The sequence below is a fragment of the Bufo bufo genome, chromosome 9 (assembly GCF_905171765.1).
Source record: "Bufo bufo chromosome 9, aBufBuf1.1, whole genome shotgun sequence".
NCBI lineage: Eukaryota > Metazoa > Chordata > Amphibia > Anura > Bufonidae > Bufo > Bufo bufo.
This window is the reverse complement of record NC_053397.1, coordinates 73,213,474-73,235,850: the sequence shown is the minus strand read 5'-3', so window position 1 is coordinate 73,235,850 and position 22,377 is coordinate 73,213,474. Positions and strand designations below refer to the sequence as shown.

General features: G+C 46.7%; 1 protein-coding gene across 2 annotated transcripts in view; it reads right to left on the bottom strand.

Moving 5' to 3' along the window:
* CDC14A (cell division cycle 14A) overlaps nt 1–22,377 on the bottom strand; it is a 101,218-nt gene that overhangs the window by 50,871 nt on the left and 27,970 nt on the right. For both annotated transcript variants that reach the window (XM_040408040.1, XM_040408041.1), the window contains exons 4-5: nt 7,781–7,873; nt 179–258 (exon numbers count right to left, since the gene is read on the bottom strand). In XM_040408040.1, the coding sequence (XP_040263974.1) occupies nt 179–258; nt 7,781–7,873 (173 nt within the window). The remainder of the gene's footprint in view (nt 1–178; nt 259–7,780; nt 7,874–22,377) is intronic.

Genomic DNA, 22,377 nt, shown 5'->3' with positions numbered 1-22,377 from the left:
ATCTTCAGGCAGTAAAGTAAGATGAGGTCAGCTCACCAAACTTGACTAACCACCTGCAATGTGACGGAGTCCTCACTCGATGTATAAATGAAGACGAACCTCAAAACCAACCATACCTTTCATTGCCTTCGGCCTATTCTATATGGGTGGAAAACATTGTATTCTGTAAACCACTTACCTGAAAGGAAGATACTGGGGGCTGGAACCGCTTAGTAGCGACCTATATGCTTCTTCTGGGGTCTTCTTCAAGTAGATGACCTAGATTCCAGAAAAAAAAGAAATAACATTAGTATTCACAATAATTATCAGTACAAAGAAAGGAAGAGATTTATCAAAACCGGGGGAAAGGAAAACTGGCTCAGTTGCTTATAGCAGATTCCACCTTTCATTTTCCAAAGGAGCTCTGAAAAATGAAAAGTGGAATCGGATTAGTTGCTATGGGCAACTAAGCCAGTTTTTCTTTACACCAATTTTGATAAATCTGCCCCATGACTCCTAATATTTTGGGGAATTTGATGACTGACCCTCTACTCTACTGCTCTGAACTAAATGTCAGACCCAACTACCCAGCAGAACAGCAAGTGACTAGGTGAACAGGTCAGAATACGGTAGAATATGGTTAATGACCAGGAAAACCTCTAAATCCTCCGTAAACCTCTCTAAAATGTAATCCAGGGTTTTAAAATATACAAACGAGAAAATAAAAAGAATGGAAATAGCTTACTGCTAATGCGAGTATAAAAATCACACGCAATAACGTGCCTAGTAGGGGAGCACACGCCACTGTGCCATGACGGCTGGGACTGCGGGGGTGAAAATGAGATTAAAAGGCTGGCGGGCACGCATTCATGGGATGGTTTCAGCCTTCTACGTACTAGGAAATCCACTCCACATTTATATCGCCATGGAGGTCAAACGGAATAACTCTCTGCAGAGGACAGGCTACACAGCTGCAGTACTGTGTATGCATGGCAGTGTACTATATGAATGGAGAGTAACATCACACATTGACCAAGGCTGTCAATTCTGCCTCCAATGTGGCCGATCGGTCACTATCTATTGGTGAAGTCCCTTTACAGGACGCTACTGATCTACAGCTTGGTTCCCTAATGGAATCACTAATAGGGTTAGAAGCATAAGCCATGAAGCTAGTGTGAACAGAGCCTTATACCGTCATCTACTGGCTGGAGTGCGGTAGGAACGTTGGCAACTACAGAGAGAACATCAATATTCCAAGCAGCTGGCTCCCATGGGCCTGGTACTGGAAGATGGCAGTACTAACCAGTGAGCCATCATGGCGTCCACTTAGTTCAGTAATCAGTGATGTCAATAGTCAGTAGCAGCTTGATGGCGTCAGAGTGAACGTGTAGAAGGCTACTTTTACACTTGCGTTGTTAATTCCGGGATTGATATCCGGCAGGGAGGGGGATTAAACGGATCCATTTTGATTTTGCACATCAGGATGCATCCGTTCCGATGCGGTTGCGTGAAATCAAAAACGGAATAAAACAGATCTGTCACTGAATACATTGAAAGTCAATGGGTGATGGATCCGGTTTTTTAAGCTCCTAAAAAAAAAAAAAAAAAAAGATCCGTCACCATTGACTTACATTTTTATGACCGGACACAAAATTGCAGCTTGCAGCGGTTTTGTGTCCGGTCCCAAAACGGAAAGCTGGTGGAACGGAAGACATCCTCATGCATCCTGAACGGGTCTCTTTCCATTCAAAATGCATGAGGACTAAGTGGAAACATTATTTTTTTCCGGTATTGAGATCGTCTGCCGGATCTCAATATCGGAAAACAATAAACGCAAGTGTGAAAGTAGCCTTAGCCGTATATAGCAACATTAAAGGGTCAGCCTTTTTCTAGTTAAAGGGCTATTCCTATCAAGGAAACTATGCCCTATCACTAGGAAATGCCATCACTTTCTAATCAGTGGGGGTCAGTCTACCAGGATCTCAACTGAAGAAGCCGCAGCACTGTGGAACCTTCCATGTACATCGTGGCTCCCGCCACCAGCTGTGCAGGGAACTGAAGCGTGGCCACAGTCATTTAAAGGGGTATTCCAAATAATAATAGCTGCCCACTAAAAATAACGCACTAACATGACAGTCACATGGAAGTGAATGGAGAGGCGGTCACGCATGCAAACCACCCCTCCAATTTATAGGGGAGCTCCGCTTTCAAGATCAATGGGGGCCCCAGAGATCCTGAGGATGGCGGACATGTGTTGTTAGCGGGAAAACCCCTTTAATTGCAGCTCCCGGCACAGCAGGTGGCTGCGAATGTCCGCAAGCAGGGAAAAACTGAACAGGACAAAGCACCAGAGAAGCTAAGCGACAGCTTTATTCTCAGGTGGCCCTACAAAGATCAGAAAGCAGTGGGATACCTAGCCATATGCCATCACCTTCTGTGATAAAATAACCCTTTAATGGCCTTTTCTATCAGATATACAGCTTTTACACCATCAGTTGAGTAGTCTCTATTCCATTTTAAAGAGAAACTGTCACCATGAAATCATGTGAGCCGCAAGCCACACGTTATAGAGCAGGAGGAGCTGAGCAGATTCAGCAAAACTTAGAACTTATACATTTATATTAGCTCTTTCTGAGCTCAGTTGTACATGGGGTCGTCTTATCAGTGACTGGCAGCAATCTCTGTATATGCATTTACACAGCGAATACTATCAATCACTGATAATAACCAAATAGGCCACCTTGAGCTCAGAAAGAGCAGAGATTTCATTACTAGAAGGCACATTTGGTCTATGGGAACATGAAAATAATTATAAAGCAGGAGGAGCTGCACAGATTGATTTATAGTTTTGTGGGAAAAGATGCAGTAAAATTCCAATTTATACATTTATATCTCTGCTCTTTCTGAGATTAGTTGTACATGGGGGTTTTCTTATCAGTGATAGATATCTCTGTATACAAACTTACACAGAGAATGCTATCAATCACTGATCAAATGCTATCAAAATAATTATTCTTGAATGTGCTACTTCATTAACCCTTTCTATATTTCCTTTATAGGCGCATGAAGAGAGTTTCTTGCTCTGGACCCCAGCCTTTTTTTCTTTACAATTATCTTTTTATTAAGTTTTATAAAAAGGTATATAACAGATGAAGCAGGTCATCTAACAATAGTAAGCATACAAGGTATATGACTCAGTCGTATTAGAAGAGAGGACTTGCAGAGTCCCCTCCAGGAGTAGTTGTCACTACATACAACGATTGTTCAACCTGCTATTAACTGAGGTTAGAATACCTACAACTGGTGTAAATAACAGAATAAGGAAAGGGAGAGAGGGGTGAGGGTGCGATGGACATGTATAGACCTACTTTAATGGCTAGCTGTGTTGACTATAGGCGAGATAGTTTCGGAAATTTTATTGAGGTACGTGTTAGTCTTCCGAAATGTTACCCAGTCTGCCCAGATCTTTTGGAACTTGAGGTGCGTCCTGGATTCCCAAGCGGACAGCTCCTCCATGTGGTATATATGATCTACCTTCTGTAGCCATTGTGTGGGTGAAGGGGCAGTCGGCTGATTCCAGTATTGTGGAATCCAGGATTTGGCAGCAGAGGTTTTAACTGAGGATAGATCATCAGTTAAAACAAAGTGCAGAACCCCTTTAAGTAAAAAACAAGTTTCCTCTTCCTGGGTGTTATCTCTTGTAATCTAATGTTTAGTAACACTGAAACCGGAGAGTTTTGTATTGAACATTTGTTTTTAATTGAGCTCAAAACCTCTGTCCAGAACGGCTGTAGAAGTGGACAAGTCCACCACATGTGGAAATAGGTGGCCTGTGATTGGGAGCATTTCCAGCAGATATCCGAGCCAAGACACCTCATTTGTTCAAGTCGTACCGGAGTGAGGTACCATCTAGTGAGAATTTTGAATGAATTCTCCTGTAGTCGGGTACATCTGGAAACGCCATGTGAGAAGCGATACATTTGCTTAATGTCTAATTGTGACCATTTTGTGTCTAAGTCTTTGCCCCAGTCCAGGGTATACTCTGGACCCCAGTCTAATTACTGTAGCAGAGATCCATTGCAAAGAGTGTCTACCTCGTGTGCCCAGTCTTCACTTGAGGTGAATGCACTATGCCCGTCAAAGCAAGGCACGAAAAGTGCTAACTTCCATTCCTAATTGGCTCTATAGCAGGGATGCTCAACCTGCGGCCCTCCAGCTGTTGCAAAACTACAACTCCCAGCATGTCCTAAAAGCTGTAGGCTGTCCAGGCATGCTGGGAGTTGTAGTTTTGCAACAACTGGAGGACTGCAAGTTGGGCATCTCTGCTCTAGATATAAAGCGATGTCCTCATGTAGAATCACTGTCTTACTGACTACAATCTCCTCTCGGTTTAGATTTAACCTCGGTGACAATGTCTGGTAACTCAATATAGACTATGAGTAAACGGAATTCGCTCCAGAGAAGAAGCCCTTTAATACCATTCAGGCTGAAAATAAAGCCCCCTTTAAATCGGTGACATTTCTGCACGGCTTGGTTTGCTGCACATAGTGTGATGTCTATAGAAAGTTCACAAAGGCTGAACTGGACCCTGACACATGAGACCCGGTCTATTTATTCCTGTCCTCTTGTAAAATATTAACAAGACAGAATGAGAATCTCTCAGACAAAAGGAGGAACAGGTCAGGGACTTATCACTCCTCACACACACAGGTGACAGCTCTTTTCTCCTCTGTGACAGATCGGTCAGGGTTCTTGGTGTGTGACAGCCCTCTCCTCCTCTGTGACAGAACAGGCAGGGTTCTTGGTGTGTGACAGCCCTCTCCTCCTCTGTGACAGAACCGGCAGGGTTCTTGGCGTGTGACAGCCCTCTCCTTCTCTCTGACAGAACCAGCCGGGTTCTTGGCGTGTGACAGCCCTCTCCTCCTCTCTGACAGAACCGGCAGGGTTCTTGGTGTGTGACAGCCCTCTCCTTCTCTGTGACAGAACAGGCAGGGTTCTTGGTGTGTGACAGCCCTCTCCTTCTCTGACAGAACAGGCAGGGTTCTTGGTGTGTGACAGCCCTCTCCTCCTCTCTGACAGAACCGGCCGGGTTCTTGGTGTGTGACAGCCCTCTCCTCCTCTGTGACAGATCGCACAGGGTTCTTGGTGTGTGACAGCCCTCTCCTCCTCTGTGACAGAACCAGCAGGGTTCTTGGTGTGTGACAGCCCTCTCCTCCTCTGTGACAGAACCGGCAGGGTTCTTGATGTGTGAGAGCCCTCTCCTCCTCTGTGACAGAACAAGCAGGGTTCTTGGTGTGTGACAGCCCTCTCCTCCTCTGTGACAGATCGCACAGGGTTCTTGGTGTGTGACAGCCCTCTCCTCCTCTGTGACAGAACCAGCAGGGTTCTTGGTGTGTGACAGCCCTCTCCTTCTCTGTGACAGAACCGGCAGGGTTCTTGGTGTGTGAGAGCCTTCTCCTCCTCTATGACAGAACAAGCAGGGTTCTTGGTGTGTGACAGCCCTCTCCTCCTCTGTGACAGAACCAGCAGGGTTCTTGGTGTGTGACAGCCCTCTCCTTCTCTGTGACAGAACCGGCAGGGTTCTTGGTGTGTGAGAGCCTTCTCCTCCTCTGTGACAGAACAAGCAGGGTTCTTGGTGTGTGACAGCCCTCTCCTTCTCTGTGACAGAACCAGCAGGGTTCTTGGTGTGTGACAGCCCTCTCCTCCTCTGTGACAGAACAGGCAGGGTTCTTGGTGTGTGACAGCCCTCTCCTCCTCTGTGACAGAAGCGGCAGGGTTCTTGGTGTGTGACAGCCCTCTCCTTCTCTGTGACAGAACCAGCAGGGTTCTTGGTGTGTGACAGCCCTCTCCTTCTCTGACAGAACAGGCAGGGTTCTTGGTGTGTGACAGCCCTCTCCTCCTCTCTGACAGAACCGGCCGGGTTCTTGGTGTGTGACAGCCCTCTCCTCCTCTGTGACAGATCGCACAGGGTTCTTGGTGTGTGACAGCCCTCTCCTCCTCTGTGACAGAACCAGCAGGGTTCTTGGTGTGTGACAGCCCTCTCCTCCTCTGTGACAGAACCGGCAGGGTTCTTGATGTGTGAGAGCCCTCTCCTCCTCTGTGACAGAACAAGCAGGGTTCTTGGTGTGTGACAGCCCTCTCCTCCTCTGTGACAGATCGCACAGGGTTCTTGGTGTGTGACAGCCCTCTCCTCCTCTGTGACAGAACCAGCAGGGTTCTTGGTGTGTGACAGCCCTCTCCTTCTCTGTGACAGAACCGGCAGGGTTCTTGGTGTGTGAGAGCCTTCTCCTCCTCTGTGACAGAACAAGCAGGGTTCTTGGTGTGTGACAGCCCTCTCCTCCTCTGTGACAGAACCAGCAGGGTTCTTGGTGTGTGACAGCCCTCTCCTTCTCTGTGACAGAACCGGCAGGGTTCTTGGTGTGTGAGAGCCTTCTCCTCCTCTGTGACAGAACAAGCAGGGTTCTTGGTGTGTGACAGCCCTCTCCTTCTCTGTGACAGAACCAGCAGGGTTCTTGGTGTGTGACAGCCCTCTCCTCCTCTGTGACAGAACAGGCAGGGTTCTTGGTGTGTGACAGCCCTCTCCTCCTCTGTGACAGAACAGGCAGGGTTCTTGGTGTGTGACAGCCCTCTCCTCCTCTGTGACAGAAGCGGCAGGGTTCTTGGTGTGTGAAAGCCCTCTCCTTCTCTCTGACAGAACCGGCCGGGTTCTTGGCGTGTGACAGCCCTCTCCTCCTCTCTGACAGAACCGGCCGGGTTCTTGGCGTGTGACAGCCCTCTCCTCCTCTGTGACAGAACCGGCCGGGTTCTTGGCGTGTGACAGCCCTCTCCTTCTCTGTGACAGAACAGGCAGGGTTCTTGGTGTGTGACAGCCCTCTCCTTCTCTGTGACAGAACAGGCAGGGTTCTTGGTGTGTGACAGCCCTCTCCTCCTCTGTGACAGATCGCACAGGGTTCTTGGTGTGTGACAGCCCTCTCCTCCTCTGTGACAGATCGCACAGGGTTCTTGGTGTGTGACAGCCCTCTCCTCCTCTGTGACAGAACCAGCAGGGTTCTTGGTGTGTGACAGCCCTCTCCTCCTCTGTGACAGAACCGGCAGGGTTCTTGGTGTGTGAGAGCCTTCTCCTCCTCTGTGACAGAACAAGCAGGGTTCTTGGTGTGTGACAGCCCTCTCCTCCTCTGTGACAGAACCAGCAGGGTTCTTGGTGTGTGACAGCCCTCTCCTCCTCTCTGACAGAACAGGCAGGGTTCTTGGTGTGTGACAGCCCTCTCCTCCTCTGTGACAGAACCAGCAGGGTTCTTGGTGTGTGAAAGCCCTCTCCTTCTCTGTGACAGATCGGTCAGGGTTCTTGGTGTGTGACAGCCCTCTCCTCCTCTGTGACAGAACCGGCAGGGTTCTTGGTGTGTGACAGCCCTCTCCTTCTCTGTGAGAGAACAGGCAGGGTTCTTGGTGTGTGACAGCCCTCTCCTTCTCTGTAACAGAACAGGCAGGGTTCTTGATGTGTGACAGCCCTCTCCTCCTCTGTGACAGATCGGGCAGGCTTCTTGGTGTGTGACAGCCCTCTCCTCCTCTGTGACAGTTCGGGCAGGGTTCTTGGTGTGTGACAGCCCTCTCCTCCTCTGTGACAGAACCAGCAGGGTTCTTGGTGTGTGACAGCCCTCTCCTCCTCTGTGACAGAACCGGCAGGGTTCTTGATGTGTGACAGCCCTCTCCTCCTCTGTGACAGAACCGGCAGGGTTCTTGATGTGTGACAGCCCTCTCCTCCTCTGACAGAACGGGCAGGGTTCTTGGGTTCTCCACTTACTGCGTAGGCACCAATCAGGAAGGCCGCGTTGGCTCTTTTCCTCTGATCATAGCTTGTGTAGTGGACAATTTTCTTTCTTGACAAACTGAAAGACTGAAAAAAAAAAAAAGTCACGTAAGAAAATGAACTGAGCAGATCACACATGTGGAAACACGTAGCCTTCATGAGGAAAACCTGACAACTAATGGTGGATGCTTTGCTGCTGATAAACACATGGAATAATTCATCTGACTTAGGAAAATTCTAAACATCAATGCTCACTCTAAGCCACTAACACGTTGTCAGTATTTTTCATCAGAATTTGTAAGCCAAACCTGGAAGAGTCACAGACTTTCCACTTCTGGTTTTGGATTAAAAAAAATAGGGGTGCAACATACTGAGTGTCCGTGACAGGAGCTCACAGCATCTATGATGCTTTGAGTTCAGTTCAGTTAAAGGGGTTCTCCAAGACTGCGGACCTTTTGATATTGCCAGGAACAATGCTGCCACCGCTGAGGTCACTGACTGTCCAGCAGCAGTAACGTGCTCGTGGGTGCCACACTTCCAGTCCAGTGGTAAACCGAAAAAAAAGGAGGGAGCTCAACATTGGAATGGTAATAGGTGAGTTTTTGTTTTAATCCCTGTACCCTACCTGGGAGTATCAAAACGGGTTCCCGGTCTTGAAGAACTCCTTTAAACCCAATGGTTGGGCCACGACATGCAGATGTAATATGTATGTATTATACATCACGTTCCAGTGAATAGTCCCTAAAGCTCAGATCAAGGTTAGGATTGGCCACAATGCGATTAGTTGTACGTTGGGTCATTCGCACAAATGATCTGACTATAAACATGCCAAATAGAAGTAGAAAATCAGGAACAAAGGGGGGAATTTATCAAAGACGTTTGATATCCCCTGCTCCGCTAGAGGATGCCCTTAGTCTATGACAAGGCGCATCCTCTGGCAGTCCATTCACCTAAAATGAAATCTACGCCAGAGAACTGTAGATTTCTGGTCTCATTTACGCCAGAAAATCGGTCTAAATTATGATATTTGAGCTGGAACAACCCCCTTTTGGAAAGTAGCGAGAGCAGTGTAGAATCACCACTTCTACCTAAATTTACAATAAACGATTTTAAAAAACTGAATTGGGGTCATTTTATAAAACTGGTATAAAGTAGAACTTGTTTAGTTGCCCATAGCAACCAATTAGATTCCACCTTTCATTTTAGACAGCTCCTTTAGAAAATGAGAGGAGGAATCTGATTGGTTGCTACGGTCAACTAAGCCAGTTCTACTTTACTCGTTTGATAAATGACCCTAAATGTGCTTACACATCGTGGCAATGGGCCTATCATGCCGTACTGACATCCAGATTTCTGCCTGGCGTTTATGGCCTGTTAAGTGGTAAAAATTACTACTACATGTCCTTGAGCTGTCTTTTTAACTTGGTCACACTGTAAAAAATTCCATTTGTTTCTATGTAATGTGTCTCTAGACGACAATTTCGGGGATATTCTTTCCATCAAAGGACGGGCACCATGATGAAAACAAGACAGACCCATTTTTAAGTCTATGGGGTGCATAGGGGCGGTTGGTGTTCGCCACAGGACTGATCCAACACTCTGTTATTTTCCTATGGATCAGAAAAACTGAAATATAAGGGAAGTGTGAAAAGAGCTAAAAAGAGCTGGATGACAACCAAAAAGGGGACACCGCTGTCCTGGGGCGGCCACACAATCTATGTCAGCTTGCAGTTATGAGTGATTTTTATATTCATGGGAGACTAAATAAAATATCCGTATTTCTAATTTTCAGATATTATGGATATTTCCCTGCACACAATAATTTCTGACTACTGCCTGTGATCATAGGTAAGCGGATCTTAGCTAATGCACCTGATAAAGAACTGGACACAGCAAAAATGAAATCCTCCCCCTCCAGGTGCCTTCGGCTCACAGATGTGTATTAATCAGAGACCGTCCATTTTTATCAGAACACCCACTACTGTGCCGAACAAGCTGTAAACGTATCCACGTGCCTCACAGTCAAAGTAGAGTCACGTATCGCCTTCATCCAGCACAGGGGATCAGATTTGGTTGGGGTCCTACCGCAGGGACCCCCACCGATCACAAGAACCCCGTGGAGCCCTCCTGAAATGGAGAGAGCGGCTGGTCAGAAAAGTCTGTCATTGCGCCATTCATTTGTAAGAGAGCGCCAGAGATACCCGAGCGCTGTGACCGGCTATCTCCGATGCCAACTCTGCCGCTCTAATCCCAGAACCGTTATTATGCTGCTCTAATAAGTCCCTGAGGAGCTAGCAAATATTAGCGAAACGCGTAGCCCTAGAATCAGGCGTATAGTAGTAACGGAGGTTTAGGTTTCTGCGCCGGCCGGGTCGCTCTTGTCAGAGTGAGTGCTCCGACTATGCCGGAGGTCGGTTAGTCTTTGAGCACTCAGCTAGTAGGAAGGGCAAAGCTAGACTCAGGAAAGTGGCACCAAACTAGTCACATTTTAAAAGTGGCGTGCGCCTTATGATATATGAGGTGAAGCAAATCACCAATTTTGATTTGTAATGTTAGTATTTTTCTGGCACAAATGACACCATTATTGATAAATGTCGCCCAATGGGTATATGCAGACCAACAGTCACATAAAAGATAAAACCAAAGCATGAACTACTTTGCATCTTCTTCCATACCAAACACACCCAATCAAGTCCATACGTCATGGAAAACCTTGGACAGCATATGGATGCCATGCACGTTTGGTCTGTTTTTCGCAGATCATTGCTAGGAAACACCGTAGGATGGGCCAAAATGGCCTACACCAGCTTTTTTCACACGTGAAAAACAGATGACACACGGAGGGCAGAAAATGGACATATGGAACAAAAACTGATGCATCACAGAAATCATTACGGATGAAAAGAATGGACTGTTAGTTCGTGGACAGAAAACAGACACTGACGTGTGAAAAAGGCCTGAGATAAAAATAAGGGGGTCATTTATCAAACTGGTGTCAGGGCCGGCGCTTCTATAGAGGCAAGGAGGGCAATTGCCCCCGGGCCCCCGAGTCCTTAGGGGCCCCCTCGCGCCGGCCCGCAACTAACTATAGGCAGGACAGTCAGTGTCACATGGAGATGAGCGCTTCCATTGTGGAAGCGCTCATCTCCAATCATCTGTACAGATGGCTGTGCAGCAGGGCAGGCGTGTCCCTTTCCCTTCCTCTGATAGGCTGCAGGGTGCAGGCACTAGGCCGGCAGCCTATCAGAGGCCGGCGCAGGCGGCGCGATGACGTCACCGCGCCGCCTGAGCCGTACAGCGCGGGACACAGGCCGGAAGAGGCCTGCATCGCATCGCTGCCAAGGGGGTAAGTATAAGTGGTTTTTTTTGTTGCTGTTGTCAATACTGGTGGCTACTGGCACATGATGGGGGGCTCAGGCTACTGGCACATGATGGGGGGCTCAGGCTACTGGCACATGTTGATGGGGGGGGCTCAGGCTACTGGCTCATGTTGATGGGGGGGGCTCAGGCTACTGGCTCATGATATAGGGGGGGCTCTGGCTACTGGCACATGATATAGGGGGGGGGCTCTGGCTACTGGCACATGATATAGGGGGGGGGCTCTGGCTACTGGCACATGATATAGGGGGGGCTCTGGCTACTGGCACATGATATAGGGGGGGGGCTCTGGCTACTGGCACATGATATAGGGGGGGCTCTGGCTACTGGCACATGATATAGGGGGGGCTCTGGCTACTGGCACATGATATAGGGGGGGCTCTGGCTACTGGCACATGATATAGGGGGGCTCTGGCTACTGGCACATGATATAGGGGGGGCTCTGGCTACTGGCACATGATATAGGGGGGGGCTCTGGCTACTGGCACATGATATAGGGGGGCTCTGGCTACTGGCACATGATATAGGGGGGGCTCTGGCTACTGGCACATGATATAGGGGGGCTCTGGCTACTGGCACATGATATGGGGGGGCTCTGGCTACTGGCACATGATATGGGGGGCTCTTGTTACTGACACATGATGGTGGGGGGGCTTTTATTACTGGCACATGATTGGGGGACATCTATGGTGCACATTATGGTGGGTACTATGGGGAAGGGGGGAGAGGAGTACTATGGGGTCATCTACGGGGGCACTGAGAAGGGGTATTTTATACTTACAAATTATGGGAGACACTGAGGGCATCTACTGGGGCACTATATATGGGGCATTTTATACTGGTACATTATGGGGGGCACTAGGAGGGAGGGGGAGAGGAGCACTATGGGGGCATTTACTGGGGCACTATATAGGGGTATTTTATACTGGCACATTATAGGGGCACTATGGGGACATTAGCTCAACTGGGGGCATTACAAGGGGGTATTTTTTTGCACTGTCACATTATAAGGAGAATTATTTCTACTGAAGGGGGGGGGGCATTATGGTGGGCTTTATTACTCCCCCATGGTATGAGCCCCCTAGTAGCAGCACCAGCCTCTCCCTGCTCTGCTATCCCTCTGCCCCTTCTCCAAATCCTTATTATGAAATCTTTCTCATTAGGATAAAACACAACATCAGGTCCGCCGACCCCCCGGCCAAGTGTTGAAGTGGTGTCCGAGATCCCCAAGAGCCAAGCAACTAAGTTTTCATATGAACTATGTTTATGTTATACACATACAGCATCCACTGTGCCACACAATATACAGTTTCTTCTGTAAAAGTCATCAAGTGTCATGGGGGAAGGGGGGGGCCCTTATTGTTTTTCACCCCAGGGCCCCATTTCACCTAGAACCGGCCCTGAATGGTGTAAAGCAGAACTGATTGCCCATAGCAACTAATCAGATTCCACCTTTCATTTTTGACAGCTCCATTGGAAAATGAAAGGTGGAATCTGATTGGTTGCCATGGGCAACTAAGCCAGTTCTACTCTACACCAGTTTGATAAGTCTCCCCCTAAGAATCTAACCAATCATTTGTAATTTTTCTATTTTATTTCATGTATCTTGAAGATTTGTGCTAGTCTTATGTGTGCTGAAGAATGTTCCTATGAAGAAAACACGGCATTGATGCAGTATTTAAGCCGCGGGTCCCAGCAGGGCTACCATACTGGGCAGATTATCCCTGACCATGTGACAATAATAAACTCATAATAGTGACCACGCTATAGGGAATCGGTCACCCTGTCTGAGGGCAGCATGAAGTGTAAGGGTGGGTTCACATCACGTTTTTGCCATCCGTTTAAAGTATAAGTTGGGGGGGGAGGATACCACGCTTTTGTATCCTGCAGAGTCCCATAAAAAAACTTTATTACATACGCTATATATGCGTTAACGCATATGTATTTTTTTTTTTTACAATGAAACTCTATGCTGAACGGACGCCACTATATGGCAGATTTCTCCCTATTTCACTAATAAAGGACTCCGGGTCACAGTGCGGGCCGTGCATTACAATTATCAAATGCTGCATATTCACAAATTACTGATGCACTGATGAAATCTGGTTTTCTGTTACTAACAGTGGTGTAGCAACTGGGTCTAGAGAAGGGGGACTGCCAGGGGCCAGCGCCAATTCCCCAAAAAAATTTAAGCCACTGGTTCCTTGCCACGTCCCTCTTGCAGAGGTTCAAAAGCACAGGAAGGACTCCAGCGTCAGGACATCATTTTATCACAATGCCTGCGCTGGGTTGATGGCATCAGAAAGAGGACTAAGATGCTAGTCGTAGGAAATGGGGAGGGCGCTATATATAGGGGCACAAGAGATCCTCTGCTGTGTGGGGGCACAACCATTGGTATTGGGTAGGGGGACAAGGGGGGCGTTATTATCTTGTGGGGCACCAAGAAAAGCACTATTACTAAGTAGGACCTAAAGGGGGCACTATTACTGCTTGGGAAGGTACTATCACTGTGTGGGGCACAAAGAGGGGAATTATGGTCTGGGCATAACTACGGTACATCTATGAGTTTGTTTTCAAGTGGGAGAAATGTAGGGAGGATGCTGGAAACACAAAAATCCAAAGACATCTACACAAAATTATGCAGAGATGAACCGTGATTGGAAGAAGTGGTCATGGTGGTCCGGGCCAAAAGATAAAGAAAAGGAAAGAGAGCGTCTACAATTAGAGATGTCCCCGGTGAGTTACTATATTTAACTGTACTACATTTATTTATAAGGTCTGCGGACGGTCTCTGAAAATTAGGGACAGTCCCTGCAAATTCGGGGCTGTTTGCTATTATGTTTAGGACATGCCACTTCTTTGATAGCTCACACCTGCTTTCCTGCTAAACTACAACTCTCATCAAGCGTATTCTTTTTTTTCATATTTGTCTCATAAATGTTTAAAACTGAAAGATACATTTTGTGCCAGGAAAGCTCAAAATTTTGGTGCATTTTACACCAAATTCTAGGCACGTTCACATTAGTAACTGTGGGCTTCTGTGTTAGGCCTAGTGCAGGGCCTGAGGGGAACTGTGCATGATGCAGGCAGTCTATCTTTGGTGTTCTGTGTCATAAACCAGTCCCCTGGACCTGAACAAGGCGATTTTCACGCATCATTTGTGCAACACAGGCCCCACGTGGTGAGCGCGATTACGTCACCAAAGGTCCTTTTGCAGGTCCTGAAAGAAGACGATGCCGGCTGCGCGATCAATTGGAACAGGCAAGTAAATTTTTTTTATTTTTTAACACCTCAATCCACATTTTACTAAGCATTCTGTATTAAGAATGCTATTATTTTCCTTTATAACCTTGATATAAGGGAAAATATTAAAATCTACAGAACACCAAACCCAAACCCGAACTTCAGTGAAGAAGTCCAGGTTCGGGTCTGGGTACCACAGTCAGTTTTTTATCACGCACGTGCATAAAAACTGCACATCGGAACGCAATCGCAGTCAAAACTGACTGCAATTGCGTACCTACTCACGCGATTTTCCCTGATCGCAGACGCAACGTATCCGGACACGCTCGTCTGCAAGGGGCCTTACAGCTTGTATTATATTCCAGAGCTGCATTCACAAATCTGCAGGCCTCAGAGCTAAAATCTCTTTCAATTTCTCTCTGACTCAAGGCCTGCACTGGTGGTCAAAATTCTGGGAAGTCTCCAGCACTAAACTGTAAAGGGATGCAAGTTTTGAGATACAAATATTAAAGTGGTGTAAAGCTGGACATACCCTTTAAATATGCAAACTCCATTTCTGAGAATCTAATAATTCAAATCCAAATCATCAATCCACAGGTTTCTTAAATAAACGTATGTATATTGTATGCAATCACAGGAAGCTTATGGATGTTTACTTATGAAAAATGCACCGATTCAGGAAGGGAGCAGCGGCCGGATGACACCAGGATAAATGGTTCTTTTCTCAATATTCACTTGCGTTGTGTCAGTTCCCTCTCTGTTTCCTGATACAGAAGGGTCACCCGCTTCTGTCTATTCATACGTGGATTTTCCATTTATCCACCCAGTGTGCTGTCAGATAATATTTCTAAGGTGACCATTCCCTTTGGTACTCTTGTCAAGTCTTGAGTGACATTCCTAGCTAATGGCAAGTGAAAAATATATTATTTTGTATGTCCAGGAGTATGAAGAACACTAATATTAAAATCACAGATGATGATTTTATTTTTGTACTGTACAAAGTCTTCATTTTACTGATTTCATTAAGAAAGAATGTAGTGATTACTTGGCTTTACTTATGATGATCACAAGTTGCTTTGTGCCCTAGGACACGTTCACACTTGGCAGTTTTCCCACATTCTGGATGCTGCGATATTGTACTGAATACACAGATGTTATAATTTAGTCATTGGTTTATAAAACTCCTGTTTTTAACACAGTATTGGTTTGATGGGAGGAGCAGTACACAGAGTACTTGCAGTAGAACAGATCTGCCAACCAATCAGATGTCTCAGAGGCGCTCTGGAAAATAAAAGCAGCACCCTAAATAATAGATATGGGCAAGTATTCTTCTTTTCCTGTGCAATAATTTTCACCTAACTGTATGTGTGTGTGTGCAGGAGGCGAGGAGGAAGTGTAGACGTGAATGCCTACAGATGGACGGAGCAGTGGAATAGAGCACCTACAAAAGAGAATAAAGTACCACCAGAAGGGAGGAGCAGAAGAATAAAGTACCACCAGAAGGGAGGAGCAGAAGAATAAAGTACCACCAGAAGGGAGGATCAGAAGAATAAAACACCACCAGAAGAGAGGATCAGAAGAATAAAACACCACCAGAAGAGAGGATCAGAAGAATAAAGTACCACCAGAAGGGAGGAGCAGAAGAATAAAGTACCACCAGAAGGGAGGAGCAGAAGAATAAAACACCACCAGAAGGGAGGATCAGAAGAATAAAACACCACCAGAAGGGAGGATCAGAAGAATAAAACACCACCAGAAGGGAGGATCAGAAGAATAAAACACCACCAGAAGGGAGGAGCAGAAGAATAAAACACCACCAGAAGGGAGGAGCAGAAGAATAAAACACCGCCAGAAGGGAGGATCAGAAGAATAAAGTACCAACAGAAGGGAGGAACAGTAGAATGGAATACATACAAAAGAGCATAGCAGTTGAATAGAATGCCTACAGAAGGAAGAAACAGCAGAAAAGAGAATCTTCCAAAAGAAGGAGCAGTAGAATAGAGTATCTACAGAAGGATGGCATAGTCCATAGAAGGAAGGGATGGTAGAATAGAGTGTCTACAAAAGGCAGGAGCAGTAGAATAGAGTATCTACAGAAGGATATAGTAAAATAGTGTGTCCACAGAAGGCAAGAGCAATAGAGTAGAGTGCATGCAAAAGGCAGGAGCAGTAAAATAGTGTGTCCACAGAAGGAAGGTGTAGTAGAACAGACTGCCTATGCCTACAGAAGAGCAGTGGAATAGTGTGTCTATGGAAGGTGCAGTAAAATATAGTGTCCAATTGTCCATAGAAGGAAGGAATGATAGAATAGTGTCTACAAAAGGCAGGAGCCGTAGAATAGAGAACCTTCCAGAGGAAGGAGCAGTAAAATGGTGCCTACAGAAGGCAGGAGCAGTAGAATAGTGTGCCTACAGCAGGCAGGAGCAGTAGAATAGCGTGCCTACAGCAGGCAGGAGCAGTAGAATAGCGTGCCTACAGCAGGCAGGAGCAGTAGAATAGCGTGCCTACAGCAGGCAGGAGCAGTAGAATAGCGTGCCTACAGCAGGCAGGAGCAGTAGAATAGCGTGCCTACAGCAGGCAGGAGCAGTAGAATAGCGTGCCTACAGCAGGCAGGAGCAGTAGAATAGCGTGCCTACAGCAGGCAGGAGCAGTAGAATAGCGTGCCTACAGCAGGCAGGAGCAGTAGAATAGCGTGCCTACAGCAGGCAGGAGCAGTAGAATAGCGTGCCTACAGCAGGCAGGAGCAGTAGAATAGTGTGCCTACAGCAGGCAGGAGCAGTAGAATAGTGTGCCTACAGCCGGCAGGAGCAGTAGAATAGCGTGCCTACAGCAGGCAGGAGCAGTAGAATAGCGTGCCTACAGCAGGCAGGAGCAGTAGAATAGTGTGCCTACAGCCGGCAGGAGCAGTAGAATAGTGTGCCTACAGCAGGCAGGAGCAGTAGAATAGCGTGCCTACAGCAGGCAGGAGCAGTAGAATAGTGTGCCTACAGCCGGCAGGAGCAGTAGAATAGTGTGCCTACAGCAGGCAGGAGCAGTAGAATAGTGTGCCTACAGCAGGCAGGAGCAGTAGAATAGTGTGCCTACAGCAGGCAGGAGCAGTAGAATAGTGTGCCTACAGCCGGCAGGAGCAGTAGAATAGTGTGCCTACAGCAGGCAGGAGCAGTAGAATAGTGTGCCTACAGAAGGCAGGAGCAGTAGAATAGTGTGCCTACAGCAGGCAGGAGCAGTAGAATAGTGTGCCTACAGCCGGCAGGAGCAGTAGAATAGTGTGCCTACAGCAGGCAGGAGCAGTAGAATAGCGTGCCTACAGAAGGCAGGAGCAGTAGAATAGTGTGCCTACAGCAGGCAGGAGCAGTAGAATAGTGTGCCTACAGCCGGCAGGAGCAGTAGAATAGTGTGCCTACAGCAGGCAGGAGCAGTAGAATAGCGTGCCTACAGCCGGCAGGAGCAGTAGAATAGTGTGCCTACAGCAGGCAGGAGCAGTAGAATAGAGGGACTTCTTAAGAGTAATGGTGAAAGTGCTAGTGCTAGATATACCAGTGTGAAATAAATGACATTCCAACATAAATAGTTTTTGCCTATAATCCCACACAAAATCTGATAGAACACAAACAACTCCAAACACAAGGCAATATGCCTAGGATGTGAACAGGGCTGAAAGAAGAAGTCAGAAAAATTTATGACATAACAACTAGCAGCGGTACTTACTGAGTCTGACGCATTTTGCAGTAATTAAAATTATTCGTTTATAGCACTAAAGTCATAAAAATTCCTTTGCTTATGCCAAAATTCAGACATCAATGTCTACCGCTGTGATTGCTACTTTTCTATATCTCCAGTTCTAAGAACCTTCAAAAGGTTGGACAAAAGCGTTTGGACAAGACTGCAGGTTTAGGGGAATGGATCCAATTCATATACAATCACACGCGAGGTAGGTCTAATGTCATCCAGGTAAAAAGTGGCATCACTGTTTCTTCATAGACTCCCCTGGGATTGTTTTGGGCAGCTGTTACGCCAACCCCATCATCAGAAGAAAGGTGCAGGATGGTGCAACCACTTTGGACCGTAAAACACCCCCTGAATTTGGCCTTAGCTGACACACAATCTGATCACTAATATAGAATTAAAGCTGCATTAAACCTAAATTCTTATTCACTTTGAAGATCTGTGAAGCAGCAAAAATGTTACTTAGAAGAAGTCAATGAAAATAAAAGCCTGCACACAACATGCCAAGAGTAGAGAGATGATTCCAAGGGGTTCTCCGGGGAACATAGCCTTGAAAACCGGAGCCCTAGTCATCCATGTTTCTAATATACTGACCATCATGAGACCAGACCGAACTTCTACAGTCATTACATTAGGCAGGCGTGTCCCATAGATATTAAACTGCCATTTATGTGCCCAGTGAACCCCTTTCCTTGTTAGATAGCATTCTCGGCTCGGAGGAGCAGTCACACGTTGGGCATGCTTAAACTGGAGATTTATTTCCGTTCGCAGCCAACACTTCTGATGTTTTTTGCACTAGAGGAGGAGTTGGGTGCAAAACTTGAAATCCCATAGAGTAGGTTCACACAGATTTTTTTTAGCAGGTTTTGAGGCACATTTTTCTGCAGGTTTTTCAGCCAAAGGCAGAAGTGGATCCGGCAGGAAGGAGGAGTAGAAGTCCTTCCTTTAGATTTCCAATTCACTTCTGACTTTGGCTGAAAAACCTGCAGGAAAACTCAGTGTGAACCTACCCTAAACAGTTTCCTTGACGCCAAAGCATGCAGAGGCTTCTTATCAGCAGCTGAGGCTTCCTCCCATTACTCAGGGCCGTGGCCATGCTCTGCCCATTTCCTTGGTGATCTCTGGGCAACACACACAAGCCAAGCAGCTTTCAAAGGAGCACCTTTACCTGCAGCTTCCTGATTAACGGACAGGATCGGCAAACATTCTGCACAATGAGACCCAGTCACACAAGGTGCCTCTTCACGGCTCGTGATGACAGCTTTTCAGTTAGATCTCGACAACTCAATATTCAATCAGTGTGATTCCAGTCCAGAGGGCAGCCGGAGCTTCCATTAGATGGACTGGGCAGATGAGAGGGTTTCCATTTTTTTATGCAGAATTACACTATCACAAAAAAAATTTAAGCTTTCTATTATACACATTTTTTCAATTTTGAAACAGTTTTAAAGAGCACCTATCAACAGGATCAACCCTATTTAACCAGTCATACTGCCTTGTAGGGTTGATCCTGTTGATTAAAATGATACCCGTTTGCATAAATAACAAGTCTTTTCTTTCTTAGGCCTCGTGCACACGACCGCTGTTCGGGTCCGCATTCGAGCCGCAGTTTTTGCGGCTCGGGTGCGGACCCATTCACTTCAATGGGGCCGCAAAAGATGCGGACAGCACTCCGTGTGCTGTCCGCATCCGTTGCTCCGTTCCGTGGCCCTGCAAAAAAAAAAATAGAACATGTCCCATTCTTGTCCGTTTTGCGGACAAGAATAGGCATTTCTACAATGGGCCGCCTGTTCCGTTCCGCAAATTGCAGAAGGCACACGGGGCGGCTTCCGTTTTTTGCAGATCCGCGATTTGCGGACCGCAAAAAACGGAACGGTCGTGTGCATGAGGCCTTAGGAACACCGCTACTGATTTTCACATAACAGTATTAATTTTATTCAGAAGAATCAACACTACCAGCCTGTATGCACGATTGATCTTGCTAAAAAATGCTCTTTAAGATTTCTGCTTGCTATCAGTGAATAGAAGTAGGTTTGCTTATATCCAGGGCCGAAAAATTTGAACAGACCCACCTAAATATCAGTTGAATGGGAGCTGCAGTATGCACAGTGGTTGGAGCCTTCTGCTTCTGACTAGGGATGAGCAAATCGACTTCGGATGAAACATCCAAAGTCGATTCGCATAAAACTTTGTTCTAATACTGTACGGAGCAGGAGCGCCGTACAGTATTAGAATGTATTGGCTCCGATGAGCTGAAGTTGTTGCTTTGCAAAGTCCCACGAGACTTTGCGCAATAACTTCATAAATGAATTTGTACTGTAAAAAAACATTTCCCGAACTCGGGTTCGCTAAGCCCTACTTCTGACCACTGATTTGTCGACGGCTGTAGCCAAAAACTGCTGAACGTTGGTGGTGCTGGATGTCAGACCCCCAACAATCCGATATTGATGACCTATCTGGACTGTCTGAAGAGTGGAAAATCCCTTCAATGCTGCTCACAGCTGAGAATGTGTTAAAGTGTATCTGGTCTAGGTAATCTTAGGCAAAGTTCACACTAGTAATAAAGGGGTTGTTTTATTACTGTTTTAGGTGTTTAAAAATTTGGCAAAGAGCAGGAACATGTATAAAAAGAACCATTACTCACCCTGTAAATGTACTGGCACTCTAGCAGTGCATCATTCATGTGACCACTGCAGCCAATCACTGGCCTCAGTGGTCATATGCCTTTCATGCACAACTAACCATTGATTGGCTCATGTGAACAATGAATGTGATGTCACTACTGCAGGACCAGTGGGGAGCAGAGTGGCGGGACAAGGGTGAGCAATCCTATATTTTCTTAATGCAGTTTTCTGCCAATTTTTCGAAAATCTTGGACAACCCTTTTTGGATACGATATGTAAAATATCGGAAACTATCATCGATGGAAGCATTAGAGCAAACATGCAACTATATGTCCCCTTGAAGATCAATGTAGTAAAACACCTCAAGGCAAAGACTGGACGACATTACCATTAGGATGCCTTCACACGCTGCAGAGTTTATGGCAGAAATTTCCACAACTGAAAATCAGTTCCACTGATTTTTAATGGGGCAGCAAGTGTATGGATTTCTGCAAGACGCAGTCAGCTGAATGGAACGGATTTTCAGCCAAGGAAATTTCTGCCACAAAATTTGCAACGTGTGAAGGCACCTGTCATGAAAGGGTAGGGAACAGTGCGGCCCCGTGCTCCACCCGCACCGCTAAGTGCAGGGGCCTAAACCAAAGTGGGAGAATAGTAGTAAGACATAAAGAGGAGAAAACCAGACAGGCAAAACCAGGACCGGATCTAAATCTAAAATAGATACAAATACACAGCAAAGCGAGACAGGAGAAAACATCAGAGATCAGCAAGAAGTCAGCAAGCAAAGGAGAGGTCACAAACTATTAGAGTATATTACCAGGAGGTCACATCAGAGGCAAAATTAATAATCAGAGGCTATGCCAAAATAACAGGCAAAAGGTCAGTGATCCAGAGTAGCAAACACACAACTAGGTAGTAAGGCTTAGTAACCAATCACAGGCACCAGTGGTCAGCAGCCGCAAATAGTCCTCCTCAGGAGGCGTGTGATGCCGGTACAGAGCCGGATTGGTCCAATGTCCTGGCTCCCTGAGGGGTCAAGCAGCCCCACTGTCAGCCATACTTACCGTGGGAGCGGAGACAGGTAAGTACGTGATAGCACTCATACTGTGGACACAACCTCACTGAAGCCTGGAGTATACACAGGCGCAAATGGAATGGAAGGGATCATTGCTACAGTTTTGACAGCAGGTATACATCACATCTCATTCTAAAGGCGGCCATAAGCATTCAATAGCTGCCGACTCCCTCCCGGCTTCCCCACACACATACATCCATGTTAGGCTCGGCAAATGTGTCTGTGTATTCTATGGGGAGAGCAGAGGAAGCTGCTGCCCCAGAGGTATGGTGGTGGCTTATCTTCTGGGAGAACAAAAGAATCGGGCGAAAATTTTCATCCTCTGTCGAAGGAGAGTCGGGAGCTCCCCACACATTAGAGTGTCGGCCATACCTGCCGTTCTCTGCAGGTTGGTCCGAAAAAAAGACTAATGTGTGTGGCCAGCTTCACAAGCCTAGTCTATATGAGGGTTATGACTAGAGGTGAGCGAAGCGTGCTTCATATGTTACATCAATACTTCAGAATAATACTGTACGGAGATCCGTCTCCGTACAGTATTAGAAAGT